General features: G+C 42.2%; 1 protein-coding gene across 2 annotated transcripts in view; it reads left to right on the forward strand.

Moving 5' to 3' along the window:
* Positions 1–20,827, forward strand: part of LOC126295506 (autophagy-related protein 9A-like) — a 166,426-nt gene that overhangs the window by 116,441 nt on the left and 29,158 nt on the right. For both annotated transcript variants that reach the window (XM_049988085.1, XM_049988086.1), the window contains exons 13-14: positions 7,264–7,502; positions 14,203–14,413. In XM_049988085.1, the coding sequence (XP_049844042.1) occupies positions 7,264–7,502; positions 14,203–14,413 (450 nt within the window). The remainder of the gene's footprint in view (positions 1–7,263; positions 7,503–14,202; positions 14,414–20,827) is intronic.

Raw genomic sequence — 20,827 nt, forward strand, 5'->3', positions numbered from 1 at the left:
TGTGTGTAATATATCTAGTTTGTGTGAAGGCACTCTGGAATAACTACCATGTTGTCGTGCATTATTTTTGCAGTTCCTGATATTCACTTTTTCGCCCATTTTCTTGACTCAACTGTACTAAATATTTGAAATTTGTGAGCTTTCCTATTCTGTAAAACTTTTGATGCACATTTTATGTTACTAGTAAATTTGTATTTTTCCACAGAGATTCTTAAACATGTTCTAGTGGCTATATCTATTCTTCGCATTTCTGCACCTGCTACATTTTCAGATAGCATAGCAAAATTATGTGCAAATGCCAGGAAGTTTAGTTTAATACTGTGTTTCTTCCTTCGTAATTCTATCGGTAGTGTTTCATATTCATTTGATTTTACATTCAATTTTTTCCACTAATTGTTGTTTTTGTTGTTGTTGTTGTTGTTGGTGGTGGTGGTGGTGGTGGTGGTGGTGCTGCTGCTGCTGCTGCTGCTGCTGCTGCTGCTGCTTCCAGTCTGAAGATTGGTTTGATGCAGCTCCCCACACTAATCTGGCAGACCTCTTCAGCTCAGCATAACTGCCGCAGCTAACATCCAATTGAACCTACTTGCTGTATTTGTACCTAGGTGTGCCCCTGCGTGCATGCGTGCGTGCGCCTGCATCTGCGCATCCACCGCCACTTCCCTCCATTACTAAATTAATCCCTTGATATCTCAGGATGTGTTCTAGCAACATATCTCAAGTTAAGTTGTGCCATTAATTGATTGTTTTTAATTTTTTTCCACCGATTTGATTGAACATCACTTCATTAGTTATTTGGCTGACCCACCTGATCTTCAGCATTCTTCTATGGTAAAAGATTTCAGAAAATCTCATGTAATTAAATTGTCATCAGACATACGAGTCTTAACTTTATATAATGATACAAGATAAAGAAATTAATTAAAATTTGTGCCACAGCCAGGACTTGAACACGAGTCTCCTTGCTTACTACACAGATGTTAGCCATTATACCACCGCAGCTTGTCTCATTAGTGTAGATGAAGTTGACTCTTATATCTCATGGAAAAGTTAACTGTATAAGATCTACAGATCAGCTGAGGACATGAATTGAAGTTTGTGTTAAGCAGAGGGCATTGGCTGTGTTGTGTACAGCTGTGGACATGTCATGGCTAGCACACCTGCCTTGTAACCGAGGAAACCCACGTCAGAGTGCCGGCCATGACACAAATTTTGATTCATTGCCAGCTTCTATCATTGTCGTAAGTTTCCAAACGTCCTGTCTTCTTCTTGTCTGAACTTGTTATTGTCCACATTTTGTTTCTGTATGAGGCTACGCTTGATACAAATACCATTAGAGCAAGACTTTCCACACTAAAATTTATATCTGTAGCAGTAAATTTCTCTTTTTTAGAAACTTGTGCGTCCCATTTCCCAGTCGAATCCCCTCAGTATCCAATTATCAGCCTTAAATATCTTTTGTTGGCTGCAATACTAAGTCCATTTTTCATAATTTTTCTCTGGTATCTTCTTTTCCTGTATGCCACTTTCCCACATGGGCTGTTATTTTTGGGATCAAAGTATCTTTTATTTTATGTTTTTCACTGGTATGTAGTCCCAGCATTGTAGCCATTCTCAGGTTTAGCGTATAACCCTTTAAATGCACATACTCGGATAACAATTACCATACTTTTAGAAGCTGTGTGGCAGAGACGAGTACAATGTACATATGAAAACTGGAGAGAGAAATGAAAATTTGTATCGAACCCGGATTCGAACCCAGGTCTCCCGTTCACCGGGCAGGTGTGCCAAGTACTGTGCCGCCCCGACTCGGTGGCCTCACACAATTGCGCGGCCTACCCTATCGCGCTTCCCTCCTCGATCCAAATCTCCATTCACGCCACGGCCCGCTCGGTATTTCCCCTAAGCTCGTAACTGAGGAGGGGGCCGTGTTAGGATAGTCTGTGCAGTTGTCCAAAGCCACTGTGCCATGGTGGCACAGTGTTTTCACATCTGCTTAGTGAGCCGGGGACACAGGTTCGAATCTCAGCCTCGACATCGGAAAAGTCTCTGGAACTGTATTGTTTCATTTAATTAATGTACTTCCACTCGGGTTTCGGGCCAGATCTCCCATTTCATTACATGCTGAGATGCTATTCCAGTACAATTGGAGAGTCTTCACAATGCAGTAGAATACTGAACGGGCTGAGCTGTGAATGTGAATTTGAATTGAGAATCCAAAAACAAAGGAAGTAGGCTACAGTACGCTTGTTCGCCCACTGCTCGAATACTGCTCAGCAGTGTGGGATCCGTACCAGATAGGGTTGATAGAAGAGATAGATAAGATCCGACGGTGAGCAGCGCGCTTCGTTACAGGATCATTTTGTAATCGCGAAAGCGTTGTGGAGATGATAGATAAACTCCAGTGGAAGACTCTGCAGGAGAGACGCTCAGTAGCTCGGTACGGGCTTTTGTTAAAGTTTCGAGAACATACCTTCACCGAAGAGTCGAGCAGTATATTGCTCCCTCCTACGTATATCTCGCGAAGAGACCGTGAGGATAAAATCATAGCGATTGAATCCCACACAGAAGCACACCGACAATCCTTCTTTCTACGAACAATACAAGACTGGAATAGAAGGGAGAACAGATAGAGGTACTCAGGGTACCCTCCGCCACACACCGTCAGGTGGCTTGCGGAGTATGGATGTAGATGTAGGTGTAGAAGGTAGGTGTCTCGGATGGCCTGTGCAGTATTGCACTGCCACCGTGTCGGGGTGGCGAAGTGATTAGCACACCTGCCCAGTGATTGGGAGACGTGGGTCCGAAATTTGGCTTCCGTACAAATTTTCATTTGTCGCTTCAGTCTGCGTGTATACGACATTTATGTTTGAGACTGTAAAGGTCACTGGATCCGTACAATTTCATTCAATAGACGAGCACGCTGTCTGTAACTCGAGTACACGACCTGACAGAGAGTTAAGCACCAGGAAGAGAGGAGGAAATGAAATGGAACTTAATACGGTGTGAGAGGTGAGAGGACATGTGATGTAATTTCAGTGATTACAAAATTGAATCAAGTATACAAAGAATTAGGCAGTACAAGCTTACTCGGCAGTACGATATTCCACAGATTCCCTGTAACGTGGCCGTTTGATCTGTCGCAGAGAATTGCACCTGTCATCATTGACGTGACCGCCGACAGTACGTATGTGTACGAAGTTACATTGACATTTGATAGTACATTCTGCGTGCTTTACTTTTTTGTACAGTAGTGTGTGTGTGTTGAATTATACTCTGTACTGGAGAATGACTGCCCAACAGAAACTACATAGTCATGAGGACTACAAAATAAAAGGACAGTTCAATTGTAACGATAACAGTCACGGTGGGAATCTGGTACTGTATGATAAATTTCTCGTACCTGTAGACACTGCAGGAAAAAGTATTTGCATTTCTTTTCACCCTGCATTAGGCCGGATCGTTTCTCCTAGATGGTAAAATTTTTCTATCCTTCAGATATTTCTGTACTTTGACGATGATTCCCTCGTGTAGAAAGTGTACGTGAACAACTGGAAAAACAGCCTGTGAACACGGAAAGGCTGTAACACGTTACTACAAATGTTTGTCTGTGCCCTGTTAATCAACACACGTTCTTCTGACAGTGCAGCTGTGATCCTGCAAAATGTGTAGTGCAAAGTGCAGTAAATGTGAGTGGGTACAGTAAATTATATTTTCAATTGATGTCCAGCAAGGTGGCACAGTGGTTAGCACACCGGACTCGCATTCGGGAGGACGATGGTTCAATCCCACGTCCGGCCATCCCGATTTTGGTTTTCCGCGATTTTCCTGAATCACTCCAGGCAAATGCTAGGATGGTTCCTTTGGAAGGGCACGGTCAACTTGCTTCCCTTTCCGTCCCTAATCCGATGAGCCCGATGACCTCCTTGTCTGGTCTTCTCCCCCTAAACAACCCGACTTGTATCAGCCTCAGTCATATGACATTTGATGTATTTGTAGCTGATTTTGGGCCCGTCTATAGTGGAAATGCTTCCACCCTCAGTTCGAAAACCAATGATTGTGCCTTGATAAATTGCGCTGCTACCGCATTGGGACAGTGACTGAACTATTAGTAAGTAATGCAACTGAAATTGGCTGAGGAAAAAAATGTGGAATTTGTAGTGGAGCATCGTGGAATATTCCCGCTTCAGCCGCTACAGTTTCTGGAAGTTCAAATACTTGCTGGTGCTACACGTAGCCTTCAAAATATCTGTAACAGAGGTGCATTCCGAGGACAGACCTCTCATTGAGTTTCTTTTGGCAGAAAACCAGAGTATCGAAGATATTCCTAGGTACTTACAGAATGTCTGCGGGGACCTGGCAGCAAAGGCACAGCGAGTCTTTGTGTGAGGCATCAGTCACCATCACAACGAGGCCACTCAAACCTGTCGGAAGTCCCGTGCGCTGGCCGGCCACACGGAGCTGCGACTCCCGCAGTGTCGCGACGTGTAGACACACACGTTCGTGGTCATCGACAGGTCACATTCGGACACCTCGTCGCACGACTGGACTTCTCTGTCCACAGTGCTGACGCAGTCGTCCACCGATTGTGCACACTGGGCTGCTTGCCACCTACAGGAGACCACAAACGCGACAGAGGACCGTTCGTGCAGAACAGCTCGCACACTGCGAGGCCGGCTGCGGCAGTTTATCGGACGTCATCACGGGTAACGGAATGTGTGTCTGTCACTCCGAACCAGAAACAAAACGACAAACCACAGAGTGGTGCCAAATCAGCTCTCCTCTGGAAGAGGAGCTCAAAACCATACCCACAGCAGGTGAAGTTGCGGCGACAGTCTTCTGAGACTCTGGAGAGGTTATTCTATTTGATGTCGTCTCTCCTGGTGCGATGATCGACTCTGAAGTGTATTCCGCTACCCTTAGGAAATTGAAGAAACACTTTTAGCGTGTTTATCGCCACAAAAACTTCTGCTTCTCTGTGACAGTGCGAGGTCTTCCGCGAGTGTGCACAGCGGAGAGGAGCTCGCAAAACTTCATAAGACTGTTCTTCCTCACCCCACCCTACAGCTTGGATGTTGCATCTTCTGACTTGCACTTATTTGGCCCACAGGAAAAAGTTCACAGACGGTGGGGAAGTTATCGGTGCAGCGAGATGTTGCCGCCTTCGTCGATCGGTAGAGTGGTACCGCTCGCATACGGGGTCTCCCGATAAGGTTGTGTAAGATCATAGCATTGAAAGGCAATTCCCTTGAAAGATAGGGTTAGCCAAAGGAGTGGGCAGTGGTATTGTGTGTTGGAATCGTGAACAAAACCGATGTGCTTTCAGGAAAAAAAAATTTTTGTTGCATTACTTATCAAACGCTCTTTGTTTTAACTGCTACGTATATTACAAATTTTTCGAGTCCATTCTGCTTCATGGCATCAGCAGAATATTTGATTTTACAATTTTCTCTATTTGACAGAGGTGTTCAAATTATTAGACTAAATGATTATTTTTGATACTCTTTAAGTCCTCTGGTGTAAAAATAGGAGAGAAAAGTGTAATAATTGATTTTTTTAATGGTTTGATTGATGCCACGAAATTTCCTTTCCAAGTAACTCACAGATCACTGAATTTTTCACAGTTGGTAAAATTTGTCATTTTCCCTCCAAATCGTGTTGGTGTTAGTTGTCTGTGTACATGCTTTGAAACTGCATTTGCAGTAATGTTTTATGTTTTTGTGGTGTACTGCAGTTTGTTATTTATTCTTGCTACATTAACAAGACACTTTATAGCTTGTGAACTTGCATGTTTTTACCTATAGCAATAAATTGTGAAGTTTCCAAAGAAAGTGAGTTTATGGGGAAGACAACAGATGTTTCACCTCAGAAAGTTTTGGTTGTAGTAGCACTTATTGCTGAAAATCATTATACACAGCAAGAAATTGCTGACAGAATGAGAATATCACAGAAAACAGTCAGCAGAATCAAACTTTCAGTGCAGAGACATGGTGAATACAAGCCAAATAGGAAAGGAAAATGTGGACGTAAAAGAAAAGTCAGTCCTAGAAAAATGACAAGACTTACAAACATGGCAACAATGAGGCGTAAACTTGCTTCTACAGACATGAGCCGTCAGCTGAAAGTTTTTGGTGGTGAAGTTTCACCTGCGACCGTGAGGAGGAGGCTGGTTGAATGTGGTTTAAAGGCGTGCTGTCTGAGGAAAAGACAGAAAATCACACCTGCCATGCAAACCAAAAGATTATAGTGGGCTAAACAACTTCAGGAGTGGACAAGTGCAGACTGGGCTAAGGTATGCACAATGATATGGTAAATTAAGGAGTTTTGGCTTGAAATTGTGATGTTTTATTGATACTGAAGAAATGCCACATTTGAATTTTGCGACTGTTGAGGTCTCCTGTGTTACTATTCCCAACTTTTCTAACTTGCAATTTTGTAAACACGCTTCAGGTAGGCTTCAGTGATGAATCTGTATTCAGATAGAAGAAAGCAGTCAGAATGTTCGTTGCAGACCTGGAGAACAGTTCAAAACTGAGAGTGTGCAGCAGTGTGTGAAGCATCCAACTTGCGTTATGGTCTGGAGTGTGATGTTGGTGAAATGTTCTGCCAGATTACACATTGTTGAAAGGACAATTAAGCAAGAACAATATAAAGAAATCCTTGAAAAAGATGCCATTTTTATGCATGATGGGGCACCTTGTCACAAAGCTTAGTGTTTCCAAGTCCATGGAAGAAAAGCAACTGAAATTATTGCCCTGGCCAGGGAATAGCCATGATATTAACCCAATTGAAAATTAATGGGCTATTGTCAATCAGAGGATAACAAAATTTAAAATAACCACCAAACAAGATCTCACAGAGAAGCTAGAACGTCACGTGAAAATTAATAAAAACTATGCTAAACATAGACAAGAATGTTGATTAAGAGCAAAGGCATGCATACAAAGTATTGAATGTACAAATATAATCTGTTTGTGGATCTATATGTGTGATAAATGTAAAGTTTTGGAAAAAATGTCTTCAGTCTAATAATTTGATCTCGTTTGTATCTATTTGTATTTCTATGTATTGCAGTGCTCTCTGTATTTGTCATGGTGTCCCCCCCCCTCTCCCCCCCCTCCCCAGCTGAAATTCTGGTATTCTTTCCACCATTGTTTATTAGCTACATATTTTTCTCACTTACCGATTTGGGCTCGCTGAGTTTTGTGCTTGTATGCATTATGATTTTCACTTAATTGCTTTTTTTATGTGGCCCTTCCCATACAGCTGAACAGTGTGGTGGCGAGTGCACTTCGCCACACTCTCGCCAAACCTGACCCTCTGCCGAGTCTGGTGCCCACGTTCGGAACACTGCCTTCGCAGCACCAGCTACAGCGACAGCAGCAGCTGTCGACGTCTTCACAGCAGACTTCGGCGATGGTGTCATCGCAGCCGCCGGCAATGCGGGGCGGCCTCAACCGCGCTGAGGGTCCGCTGCTGCACCCGGACCGCGGCCTCCTGTACAGGTCTCGTCCTGTGCTATGTGTCATCTCTCCACATTATCCCAGGGGCACACTCATAACATTACCAGATACAACACCAGAGAAAATAACGAAGTTAATAATTTCTGAAGTCACATTATGGACATCAGCGATCTATATTTATTACAATGAAAATGATACATTGTGATCATAAATAGTGCTTTATTTCATTACTGGTTATCGGTTTAAGTCTCAGCACAGCATCTTTAGACCTTTGGGTGACCCTGAAATTTTATAAAATTTGTGTGGAGGAGGCCAGTAATTACACAATCATTCACCATTTATAGTAATAAATGTGCAATAAAACTGATGAAGGATAGGCTCTGAAGTTTAAGATATTAGTCCGGAAGAATCAATACACAAAGAAGTGGGATACGGAAGCACTAAAGAATGATGAGATACACTTGAAGTTCTCTAAGGCTATAGATACAGCAACAAGGAATAGCTCAGGGGGCAGCATAGTTGAAGGGCAAGGGACATCTCTAAAAAGGGCAATCACCAAAGTTGGAAAGGAAAACATAAGTACAAAGAAGATAACTGCAAACAAACTGTGGGTAACAGCACAAATACTTCAATTGAACGATGAAAGGAGGGAGTACAAAAATCTTCTGGGAAACTCAGGAATACAGAAATACAAGTCACTGAGGAATAATATAAATAGGAAGTGCAGGGAAGCTAAGACAAAATGGCTGTGTGAAAAATGTGAAGTAATGGAAAAGGAAACGATTGTCGGAAGGACAGACTTGGCATATAGGAAAGTCAAAACAGCCTTAGGTGACATTAAAGGCGAGTGTGGTAAAATTAAGCATGCAATGGGAATTCCACTGTTAAATGCAGAGGAAAGAGAGGACAGGTGGAAAGAATACATTGAAAGCATCAATGAGAGGGAAGATTTGTCTGATTTCATAGAAGAAGAGGCAGGAGTCGAATTAAAAGCGGTAAGGGATCCAGTATTAGAATCAGAAATTAAAAAACCTATGGAGGACGTAACTAATGAGGAGGTATTGAATAGGATTGGGGAGAAGAGAAGCTTGTGGCGCAACTTGACTAGAAGAAGGGATCGGTTGGTAGGACATGTTTTGAGGCATCAAGGGATCACAAATTTATCATTTGAGGGCAGCGTGGAGGGTAAAAATCGTAGAGGGAGACCAAGAGATGAATACACTAAGCAGATTCAGAAGGATGTAGGTTTCAGTAGGTACTGGGAGATGAAGCTTGCACAAGACAGAGTAGCATGGAGAGCTGCATCAAACCAGTCTCAGGACTGAAGACCACAACAACAACAACATGGAGGACTTAAGACCAAATGAGACAGAAGGGGTAAATAACATTCCATCAGAATTTCTTAAGTCATTGGAGGAAGTGGCGACAAAATGACTGTTCACTTTGGTGTGTAGAATGCATGAAACTAGTGACATACAATCTGACTTTCGAAAAAAAGTCATCCCCACAATTCCGAATTCTGCAAAAGCTGACAAGTGTGAGAATTATTGCACAATCAGCCTAATAGCTTACACATCCGAGTTGCTGACAAGAATAATATACAGAAGAATGGAAAAGAAATGATAGATGACGATCTGTTTGGCTTTAGGGAAGGTAAAGGCACCAGAGAGGCAAATCTGACTTTGTGTTTGATAATGAAAGTAAGACTAAAGAAAAATCAAGAGACGTTCATAGGGTTTGTCAAAGCATTCAACGATGTAAAATGGTGAAAGTTATTCGAAATTCTAAGAATAATAGGGGTAAGCTGTGGGGAGAGATGGGTAATATACAATATGTACAAGAGCCAAGAGGGAATAATAATAGTGGATGACCAAGAACAAAGTGCTCGGATTAAAAAGGATGTAAGACAGGGATGCAGTTTTTCACCCCTACTGTTCTATTTGTACACTGAGGAAGAAGTAGAAGAAAGGTTCAGAAGTGGAATTAAAATTAAAGGCAAAAGGGATATCAATGGCATGATTTGCTGATGACACTGCTATCCTGAGTGAAGGAAAGAAGAATTACACGATCTGCTGAATGGAATGAACAGTTTAATGAGCACAGAATACGGATTGAGAGTAAATTGAACAAAGATGGAAGTAATGAGGAGTATCAGAAATGAGAACACGAGAAACTTAACATCAGGATTTCTGGTATGAAGTAGATGAAGTAAAGAAATTCTGCTACCTAGGCAGCAAAATAACCAATGATGGACATCAGAAGCAGACTAGCAATTGAAAAAAGGGGTTCCTGGCCAAGAGAAGTCTACTAGTATCAAACATCGGCCTTAATTTGAGGAAGAATTTTCTGAGGATGTATGTCTACAGCATTGTATGGTAGTGAAACATGGACTGTGGGAAAACTGGAACAGAAGAGAATCAAAGCATTTGAGATGTAGTGCTACATATGAATGTTGAAAATTAAGTGGTCCGATAAGGTAAGGAATGAGGTGGTTTCGCACAGAATCAGAGGGGGTAAAGGAAGACAGAGATTAGAATACATCTGGCAAATAATTGAGGGTGTAGGTTGCAGGTGCTACTCTGAGATGAAGAGGTTGGCACAGGAGAGGAATTTGTGGTGGTTCAAACTAGTCAGAAGAGTGATGACAAAAAAAAAAAAAAAAAAAATACAAAATGTATAACCATTGGTGCCACATGTAGAAAAGAGCAGAGCTGTATTTGCCGGGAGGCACCAGTCATCAACTGCCGAGCGAGCTGTGCATATTGTTATGCGCACGGTCAGTGAAGGACCAGTGAAAAATAAAACTTGACAAATAGTGTTTGTAAAATATAAAAAGAGTGCATAATATAGTCACAATTGACAAATACACATAAATAACTAAAAAAGGGGCATAAGAAGATAGGAAAGGTCTAAGGAACAGCTAGGATAAGAACATCCCTCTATAGGTAACTTAAATATTAGACGACCATGCGTGTCTTGTCAGAGCAGAGGTTGTAGTACAGAAAATATAATGATCGAGGCAGAGATGTGTCGAGCAGGACTCTGTGGTGACCGTGAGACATATTTCCCGTACACAAGTGACTGCTTGTTGCGTAGCGGAGGCTTCCCTGTATCACTACTGGCCATTTCCTTCCCTGTTCCTCTTGCAAACAGAATGAGGGAAAAGCAGCTGTCTATATGCCTCCGTATGAGCTCAAGTTTCACGTGTCTTATCTTCGTGGACCTTAAACAAAATGTATGTTGCGACAGTTGAATCGTACTGCAGTTAGCTGCAAATATCGGTTGCCTGAATTTTCTCAATAGCATTCCTCCAAAAGAATGTCACCTTCTCTCTCCGGGGATTCGCATTTGAGGTCCCAAAACATCTCTGTAACACAGAATGAGAGTTTCACCCTGCAGCGGAGTGTGTACTGATATTAAACTTCCCAGCAGATTAAAACTGTGTGCCGGACCGAGACTCGAACTCGCCCGCAAAAGGCAGAGGTCCCGAGTTCGAGTCTAGGTCCGGCACACAGTTTTAATCTGCCGGGAAGTTTCATCTCTGTAACACTTGCACATTATTTCAACCTACCAGTAAAAAATCTAGCGGCCCACCTCTGAATTTCTTCAACGTCTTCCTTTAATCTGACGTGGTAGAGATCCCAAACACGTGAGCAGTACTCGAGAATAGGACGCACTACTGTCCTATATGCGGTCTCCCTTACTGACAAATGGCACTTTCGTAAAATTCCCCTGAGAAACCTAAGTCGACCGTTCGCCTTCCCTACCGCAGTCCTCACTTGTTCATTCCGTTTCGTATCGCTTTGCACCGCTATGCCCGGGCTTTTCAATGATGCGACTGTGTCAATCGGACACTACTAATGCTGTGTCTGAATATTACAAGTTTGTTTTTCCTACTCGTCTACATTAATTTTTCTGCACGTAGAACTAGCTGCCATTCTTGACATCAACTAGAAATTTTATCTACATGTTTGTATCCTCCAACAGTTACTTAACTTTGACACCACAGCATCACTCACAGAGATCTGCAGATTGCTGCCCATCTGTACAACGCATCATTTTTGTATATCAAAGAAAATAATGGTCTTGTGACACTTCCTTAGGCCACTCCTGACAATAAGGAATTCAAATGCATGATTTCATAGAGAGATCTACTGATAAAATTCTTTAGAGCTTCCAGCCACAACAAGTGAGTTAACCTCAGCACCTCAAAACCTTCAATAGAGATAGCAGCGTGTGGTTAAGCACTGCTTGCAACCTGGCTATCAGAAAGTTGAAGAAGGCACACACAAAAAATGCCGCCTTATACGGTGGTGGAGCGGTCACGGCTAATGTCACAGGATGCAGTGCTTTTACATAAAGGTGGTAGCAACAACCACTTGACAACGGCCGAGGAGTACTCGGCCGAAAGCTCGCGGATTTTAAACCCCTTGACGTGGCTGGAAATTCAAGAGAATTTTATTGGACAGTAAATTCACGTACAGTAGAATATATCTAAATTTAGAAACTTATTGAAGGATAGGACTGATGTCTATTTTAGTCGACAAAAAAGTATAAGAATAAGGGAACTGGTGACACTTAGTTGGTGAAGAACCAAAGAACTAGAATAAAATTTTCACTCTGCAGTGGAGTGTGTGCCGATATGAAACTTCCTGGTAGTAGAGAACTTGCTCGCGAAAGTCGAAGGCCTGGCGCACAGTTTTAATCTGCCAGTAAGTTTCACTCAAAAGACTGCTTAGCAGTGGAAAGGTGTTAGGACCAGATGAGATACAGTACCTTTAAGATGCTACAAACATTATATGAGAGAACTCGCTCCCTTTCTAACAGTAATTTATCGTAGATTGCTTGAGCAACAAAGGGTACCTAGCAACTGGAAGAAAGCACAGGTCATTCCCTTATTTAAGAAGGGCCATATGACAGATGCACACAGTTGTCAGTCTTTGGTAGAATTATGGAACACATTTTATGGCCAAGAATTATGACGTTTTTAGAGATGGACAATCTCCTCTATAAAGTCAACGTGGTTTCTGCAAACAAAGAGCCTGTGAAACTCGGCTACCTCTGTTCCTCCACGAGATCCACAGCACTGTAGGCAACAGTGCTTAGGTTGATGCCGTGTTCCTCGACTTCAGGAAGTTATTTGACACCGTCCCGCACTGCCGTTTAGTGAAAAAGTAAGAGCTTACCAAGTATTGGAGCAGCTTTGCAGCTGGATTCAAGACTTCCTTGCTGCTAGAACTGATAAGTGGCACGGGTTCTGGCAGTTGATCCTGAATATAAATAAAAGTAACCTGCTGTGCATGTGTAGAAAAGGAATCCCATTCTGTAAAAGTACAATATGCATGACAATTTGCTGGAAACAGTGTGTACTGTAAAACATCTAGATGTAACTATCCAGAGCAATATTGAGTGGAATGAGCATGTAAAGCAAATACTACGAAAAGCAGTTGCCACGTTCACAAGAACAATCTTAAACTCATCCATGAAACAGGTGGTATACAAAGCACTTGTTGACCGATTCTTGGGTACTGTTCATCTATCTGGTATCTCTACCAGGTAGGACTGGTGAGAGAGAGAGAGAGAGAGAGAGAGAGAGAGAGAGAGAGAGAGAGAAGAGCCAACGAACAGTGGCGCGTTTTGTCACAGGATTGTTTAGCTGGCGCGAGAGGCTTACGGAGATGCTCAACGAACTTGATTGGCAGACATTAAAAGAGATGAGTTGTGCATGAAGGACATACTTACTATTGAAATTTGAAGGGAGCACTTTTCAGGAAGTGGACAATATATTACTTCCCTCTACATATGTCTCGTGTAATGACCATCAGGAGAAAATTCGAGAAATTAAGAAATTGCAGCAAATACATAGGGTTACCGACAATCAATTTTCCTGTGCGCTATTTGTGGCTGGAACAGGGTTTGAGGGCTCAGTTAGTGCTACGAAAAATACCCTCCACCACACACCGTAAGGTGGCTTGCAGAGTGTGATGTAGATGTAGATGGATAGACTGACAGATCAGCCGTTGTGGAATGTACTTTGCAGCCAGGAAAGCATCACAATCATTTTGATAGGACTCTGGTATTGGCAGCCACAAGCAGATACCAAGAAAGGCTGTACAGAGAGGCCATAGATATTGTTAAACACCCCAGGAATTTCAGTACGAAGGAGTTGGGTGTGAAATTGAATGACATCTAGATCCCAGTTTTGAAGCAAATGCTTACAATTCTTAGACCGTGGGGTCATAGTAACGGGAGATGATAGCAATTGACGAGGGCCAGTTGTCCCTCGAAAAAGTCCTCTGCAGAAGGAGAGGAAACATTGGGTTTTAGTGTCGTGGATATCACAACATAATAGTCAGAAATATTTTATTAATTGTGTAATTTCTAGTTGTAAAAAATTTACTTTTTACAATTATTTGTCTTTGTTAATGTTATTTTGTTCATAGTAGTCTCCCATTGGACATTATAAATGGCTTCTTCCAATACCTGAAAACACTTTTTAGACTGACTTATCTTCACGCATTATTTCTGACGGTGTGCTCAGTCTTTGTGTACTATGGAAGCTAAGTGACAGTCTGCTCGGAGGACATCACTTATTAATTTTCAACAAAATATTATTCACATTATCGATTCCAGAGTTACTCTATTATGAAGAACTGTAATACTCGTATCGTAGACAGTGTGTAGGTTGATTGCATTCACTCTCGGGAGAACCCGCGGTGACTCGGCCGCTTCCCTTTCACAGCCTGAACCAGCAGGGGCTGTCGATGGGCGCGTCTGTGTTCGGCCCCGCGGGTGAGGCGGCGGCAGTGGCGGCCGCAGCTGCGGCCGTCGGTGGCGGCGGGGGCGGAGCGGCGGGCCCCGAAGACCTGCTTCTGCTGGCGCCGGGGGCAGAGGGCACGGCGGCCGACATGAGCCTCAGCGCGCTCTACCTGCACGAGGTCCACCACCGCCTGGTATGTAAGGGTGCTCACTGCTCACAATAAGGGGTCTATAGAAAAGCGCTTCAGGAACTTCACAGATTTTCTTGAAATCAACGTATTATGAAAATTCATATGAATGTGGGTCTGAAAATCCTTTGTTTGGGAGGTATGAAAGGATTTATTCAGGGTGTATAAGCCCCAGGACATCTGGGAAAATCTCTGGAATCTTTTCATCCAGGATGTACCCGAGAATGTCGTACAATTCTGGGATTTTTTCATTATTTTAATTTTCAATTAAACTTCTGTCGTTGTGACTAGCAAGGAAATTGAACAAAGAAAAGGGCAAAATTAGCAGTGTATGCAGCTGGTAACTAGCCTGAGTGAAAATTAAAGTAAGACTGACTGGAATGGTATGAGCTTTGGCTTTACAAAGACTCCCTCTATGATATTCTTCAACTTGATTAATAAATAATATTTTCCAAATTCTATAGGCCAGAAAGTTTATCTTTTTTGGCTATTAATTTTGTTTGCATATAATTTCTCATGATCAGCATGTATTAAAATATGCAGTACTAATTTATACTAATGCAGTTAGAAATCCCGGGTTTATGACCATGGGATCCATCTTGTATATTAAAATTTAGTAATTTTTAATTAGAGATTCATTCAAATTTAGTAGTTTTTAATTATGGATTCTCACTCATCAATATAGTTGTGATTAAAAAAAATCTGGCAGTCAAAAGCGTGTCAAGAAGTAACTGAAACCTATGGTAGTTTGGTTATAATTGCTACTGGAAATTTGAACTAGGTCAAATCTTCAATTATGCATACATTTTAAGCTAATTATATTAAAAACAAAGATTCCAAGACTTACCAAGCGGGAAAGCGCCGGCAGACAGGCACATGAACAAAACACACAAACACACACACAGAATTACGAGCTTTCGCAACTGGCAGTTGCTTCGTCAGGAAAGAGGGAGGGAGAGGGAAAAATGAAAGGATGTGGGTTTTAAGGGAGCTAATTAAGCTAATTAAGTTTATTGAAAATTGGAAAAATAGTTCTTTAATTTGGAAGTGATCTTCCCTTTCAAATTTATCTATTAGCATGAGACATTCCTACAGCTGGATGGATGAAATATTATAATTGCAATAAATATTGATTGCCATTATTTCTGACAAAACTAATTATCTTTTTGCAAACTGGACAGCAAACTGAATGATAAAGTTCTGTGTGTGTGTTTGGAGGGGGGGATTTGTTTTGACAGTTCTGATAATTTGTGTAACGTGTGCTTAAAGTAGGAAGTTCAACTTCGGAAGTTTGAAAAGAAAGTTAGCAACAAAATTAATATAGACCTTAATACATGGAATAGGAGTGCATATAAAGTAAGGTGGTAGGAGCCAATCTGGTTTATCACACACGGATCCCTTGAGCTTGCATTCCATACTTTGCCTTATGTTCTGGAAAGCTCCCAGTAGGTACAGAAGTCGAATAAGCCGAGCGTTTTAACTATTTCAAAAGAAAAAATGTCCGTCCGTTTCAAATCTGGCAATCAGGTGGGCCACACGATGGGTCTCTACTGACCGATACACCGGCTTAGAAAACGGTTATCGAGATGCCGATAAACTGTCAGTGTAAAGTGAGGTGGAATACCACAGTGCACAAACGGAGTTTCTCAGACGACACGTCGCGGTACGTCACCGAGTAACCGAAGGAATCGACGGACGAGAAATGCCGGACGAGTACATTTGGCGAGACGTCGCGGAAAGAAATGCGGGCGTACGTGACGACTGAAAAAGATTCCGCCGCACACGTCGAGGCTGAACCTCCATCAGTGTCCGCTCTGTCTTACGTCGTGAGTGTTTTCGCACGCTCGCGAGCGATTTTTACGATAATCGGAGATCCCGTGCCACACACTTCCGAAACGAGCCCGTCTCTCAAAAGCGTCAGTGAAGTTGTACGAATGCCTACCGCGGTTCCATCCAGCCTAAAGCCGATGTGCCGCTTCCGCGTTCCTGTCTGCTAGGTCGTACGTGAAGTGCGTACCGGTCACGTCAGACACCGAATAAATCATTGTGTTGCGATTTAAGTTACCCTACGACAGTAAAAATGAATGTACTTTCTATTCTGCTCATTCTTAACCGTACAGTCGACGCTGTGTCTCTCGAGTGACTTCGATTTCCCGTAGTTATTGCAACGGCGCAAGTAATTATCCCCTTATCATCCCTCACCTGCCCATCATTTTTAACCTTTGTCGTCCTGTTCACCTCTGCATCAGTCTTACAGCTGAACGTGTACTTAAATTGTAGCACACGCACGTTCCGATTCTAGAGCGTTACGGACAGTAGCTCACATCCCGATGTAGCACGCACTCATTCTCGCGCTGTGCCGAGCACAGTCTTCCAAGTTCTACACCACTAACGGTGGCAGGTGATGTACGGACAGTTGTGTTTACTCTCGGATATAATGTTTTAAAGGGTCGGGTGGTCGGGGTCAGTGACCCTGCTCCTCCTGCCAGCGGCCTGCTTCTTTAAGGACTCTTGTGAGGGCAGGTCCCAGAGGTGGGACTCACTTTCTAAATCGTCTTTCCAGTGACGAAGACAAAATCCCAGGTATCACATTTCGCTGTCATTCACCTCGGTGGCCCTCTTTTGCAACTAATTGCTGACATAAAATTTTGGTAATTCTTTTGTCGACTAGAACCTCGAAACTGTCAATAATTTCATTTTATATATTTGTCCATCCTGCTGCAATAATTATTTCTTTAACTTATTCTCCTTGAATTTCATTTTATTTATAAACCTCACTTCATATAAATCTTCACCTACACTATTTTGTCAATAGTGAAAAACGAAGTAACGTTTTAAACGTCTGTATGACGGTCGCTATTCGAATAAGTGTACGTCTCGCAATAAAAAACTGGTTTTGACACCGTTGCACGGCAAATATAAATAGATCGATTCGTCTGTTGTTTTTATCCGACAGATCGATATTCGCAAACATTGAAATCTCAAAAAAGTAAAAGAAACTTGGCAATCGGTCGCAGAAGGTGGAAATGAATGGTACGTTGCCCCTCGTGGGATTTGAGCTCGTGACCTCTGGCTTACTGGCCTAATAAGTCGACTGCCATACTGTGGTGCTACTTTGAAATTAATGGTAATTTTGAGACTTCGGTCGGTCGCGAGAAATTACAAAATTTTGTTTCTCGATTACCTGCAAACTAGTGTTCACTGAGGTGACACCAAGGACCGTGATGTGTAACACTGTACTGTTGTTGTTGTTGTTGTTGTTGTTGTTGTCTTCAGTCCTGAGACTGGTTTGATACAGCTCTCCATGCTACTCTATCCTGTGCAAGCTGCTTCATCTCCCAGTACCTACTGCAACCTACGTCCTTCTGAATCTGCTTAGTGTACTCATCTCTCGGTCTCCCTCTACGATTTTTACCCTCCAAACTGCCCTCCAATGCTAAATTTGTGATCCCTTGGTGCCTCAAAACATGTCCTACCAACCGATCCCTTCTTCTAGTCAAGTTGTGCCACAAACTTCTCTTCTCCCCAATCTTATCCAATACCTCCTCATTAGTTACGTGATCTATCCACCTTATCTTCAGTATTCTTCTGTAGCACCACATTTCGAAAGCTTCTATTCTCTTCTTGTCCAAACTAGTTATCGTCCATGTTTCACTTCCATACATGGCTACACTCCAAACAACTACTTTCAGAAACGACTTCCTGATACATAAATCTATATTCGATCTTAACAAATTTCTCTTCTTCAGAAACGCTTTCCTTGCCATTGCCAGTCTACATTTTTTATCCTCTCTACTTCGACCATCATCAGTTATTTTACTTCCTAAATAGCAAAACTCCTTTACTACTTTAAGTGTCTCATTTCCTAATCTAATTCCCTCAGCATCACCCGATTTAATTTGACTACATTCCATTATCCTCGTTTTGCTTTTGTTAATGTTCATCTTATATCCTCCTTTCAAGACACTGTCCATTCCGTTCAACTGCTCTTCCAAGTCCTTTGCCGTCTCAGACAGAATTACAATGTCATCGGCGAACCTCAAAGTTTTTACTTCGTCTCCATGAATTTTAATACCTACTCCAAATTTTTCTTTTGTTTCCTTTACTGCTTGCTCAATATACAGATTGAATAACATCGGGGAGAGGCTACAACCCTGTCTCACTCCTTTCCCAACCACTGCTTCCCTTTCATGTCCCTCGACTCTTATTACTGCCATCTGGTTTCTGTACAAATTATAAATAGCCTTTTGCTCCCTGTATTTTACCCCTGCCACCTTTAGAATTTGAAAAAGAGTATTCCAGTCAACACTGTCAAAAGCTTTCTCTACGTCTACAAATGCTAGAAACGTAGGTTTGCCTTTTCTTAATCTTTCTTCTAAGGTAAGTCGTAAGGTCAGTATTGCCTCACATGTTGCAACATTTCAACGGAATCCAAACTGATCCTCCCCGAGGTCTGAATCTACCAGTTTTTCCATTCGTCTGTAAAGAATTCGCGTTAGTATTTTGCAGCCGTGGCTTATTAAACTGATAGTTCGGTAATTTTCACATCATCAGCACCTGCTTTCTTTGGGATTGGAATTATTATATTCTTCTTGAAGTCTGAGGGTATTTCGCCTGTGTCATACATCTTGCTCACCAGCTGGTAGAGTTTTGTCATGACTGGCTCTCCCAAGGCCGTCAGTAGTTCTAATGGAATGTTGTCTACTCCGGGGGGCCTTGTTTCGACTCAGGTCTTTCAGTGCTCTGTCAAACTCTTCACGCAGTATCGTATCTCCCATTTCGTCTTCATCTACATCCTCTTCTATTTCCATAATATTGTCCTCAAGTACATCGCCCTTGTATAAACCTTCTATATACTCCTTCCACCTTTCTGCCTTCCCTTCTTTGCTTAGAACTGGGCTGCCATCTGAGCTCTTGATATTCATACACGTGGTTCTCTTCTCTCCAAAGATCTCTTTAATTTTCCTGTAGGCAGTATCTATCTTACCCCTAGTGAGATAAGCTTCTACATCCTTACATTTGTCTTCTAGCCATCCCTGTTTAGCCATTTTGCACTTCCTGTCGATCTCATTTTTGAGACGTTTGTATTCCTTTTTGCCTGCTTCATTTACTGCATTTTTATATTTTCTCCTTTCATCAATTAAATTAAATATTTCTTCTGTTACCCAAGGATTTCTAGCAGCCCTCGTCTTTGTACCTACTTTATCCTCTGCTGCCTTCACTACTACATCCCTCAGAGCTACCCATTCTTCTTCTACTGTATTTCTTTCCCCTATTCCTGTCAATTGTTCCCTTATGCTCTCTCTGAAACTCTGTACAACCTCTGGTTCTTTCAGTTTATCCAGGTCCCATCTCCTTAATTTCCCACATTTTTGCAGTTTCTTCAGTTTTAATCTACAGGTCATAACCAATAGATTGTGGTCAGAGTCCACATCTGCCCCTGGAAATGTCTTACAACTTAAAACCTGGTTCCTAAATCTCTGTCTTACCATTATATAATCTATCTGATACCTTTTAGTATCTCCAGGGTTCTTCCACGTATACAACCTTCTTTCATGATTCTTAAACCAAGTGTTAGCTATGATTAAGTTGTGCTCTGTGCAAAATTCTACTAGGCGGCTTCCTCTTTCATTTCTTAGCCCCAATCCATATTCACCTACTATGTTTCCTTCTCTCCCTTTTCCTACACTCGAATTCCAGTCACCCATTACTATTAAATTTTCGTCTCCCTTCACTATCTGAATAATTTCTTTTATTTCATCGTACATTTCTTCAATTTCTTCATCATCTGCAGAGCTAGTTGGCATATAAACTTGTACTACTGTAGTAGGTGTGGGCTTCGTATCTATCTTGGCCACAATAATGCGTTCACTATGCTGTTTGTAGTAGCTTACCCGCATTCCTATTTTCCTATTCATTATTAAACCTACTCCTGCATTACCCCTATTTGATTTTGTGTTTATAACCCTGTAGTCACCTGACCAGAAGTCTTGTTCCTCCTGCCACCGAACTTCACTAATCCCCACTACATCTAACTTTAACCTATCCATTTCCCTTTTTAAATTTTCTAACCTACCTGCCCGATTAAGGGATCTGACATTCCACGCTCTGATCCGTAGAACGCCAGTTTTCTTTCTCCTGATAACGACATCCTCCTGAGTAGTCCCCGCCTGGAGATCCGAATGGGGGACTATTTTACCTCCGGAATATTTTACCCAAGAGGATGCCATCATCATTTAATCATATAGTAAAGCTGCATGTCCTCGGGAAAGATTACGGCTGTAGTTTCCCCTTGCTTTCAGCCGTTCGCAGTACCAGCACAGCAAGGCCGTTTTGGTTAATGTTGCAAGGCCAGATCAGTCAATCATCCAGACTGTTGCCCCTGCAACTACTGAAAAGGCTGCTGCCCCTCTTCACGTT

This window comes from Schistocerca gregaria, chromosome 11 (genome assembly GCF_023897955.1).
Source record: "Schistocerca gregaria isolate iqSchGreg1 chromosome 11, iqSchGreg1.2, whole genome shotgun sequence".
In the NCBI taxonomy this organism is placed as follows: Eukaryota; Metazoa; Arthropoda; class Insecta; order Orthoptera; family Acrididae; genus Schistocerca; species Schistocerca gregaria.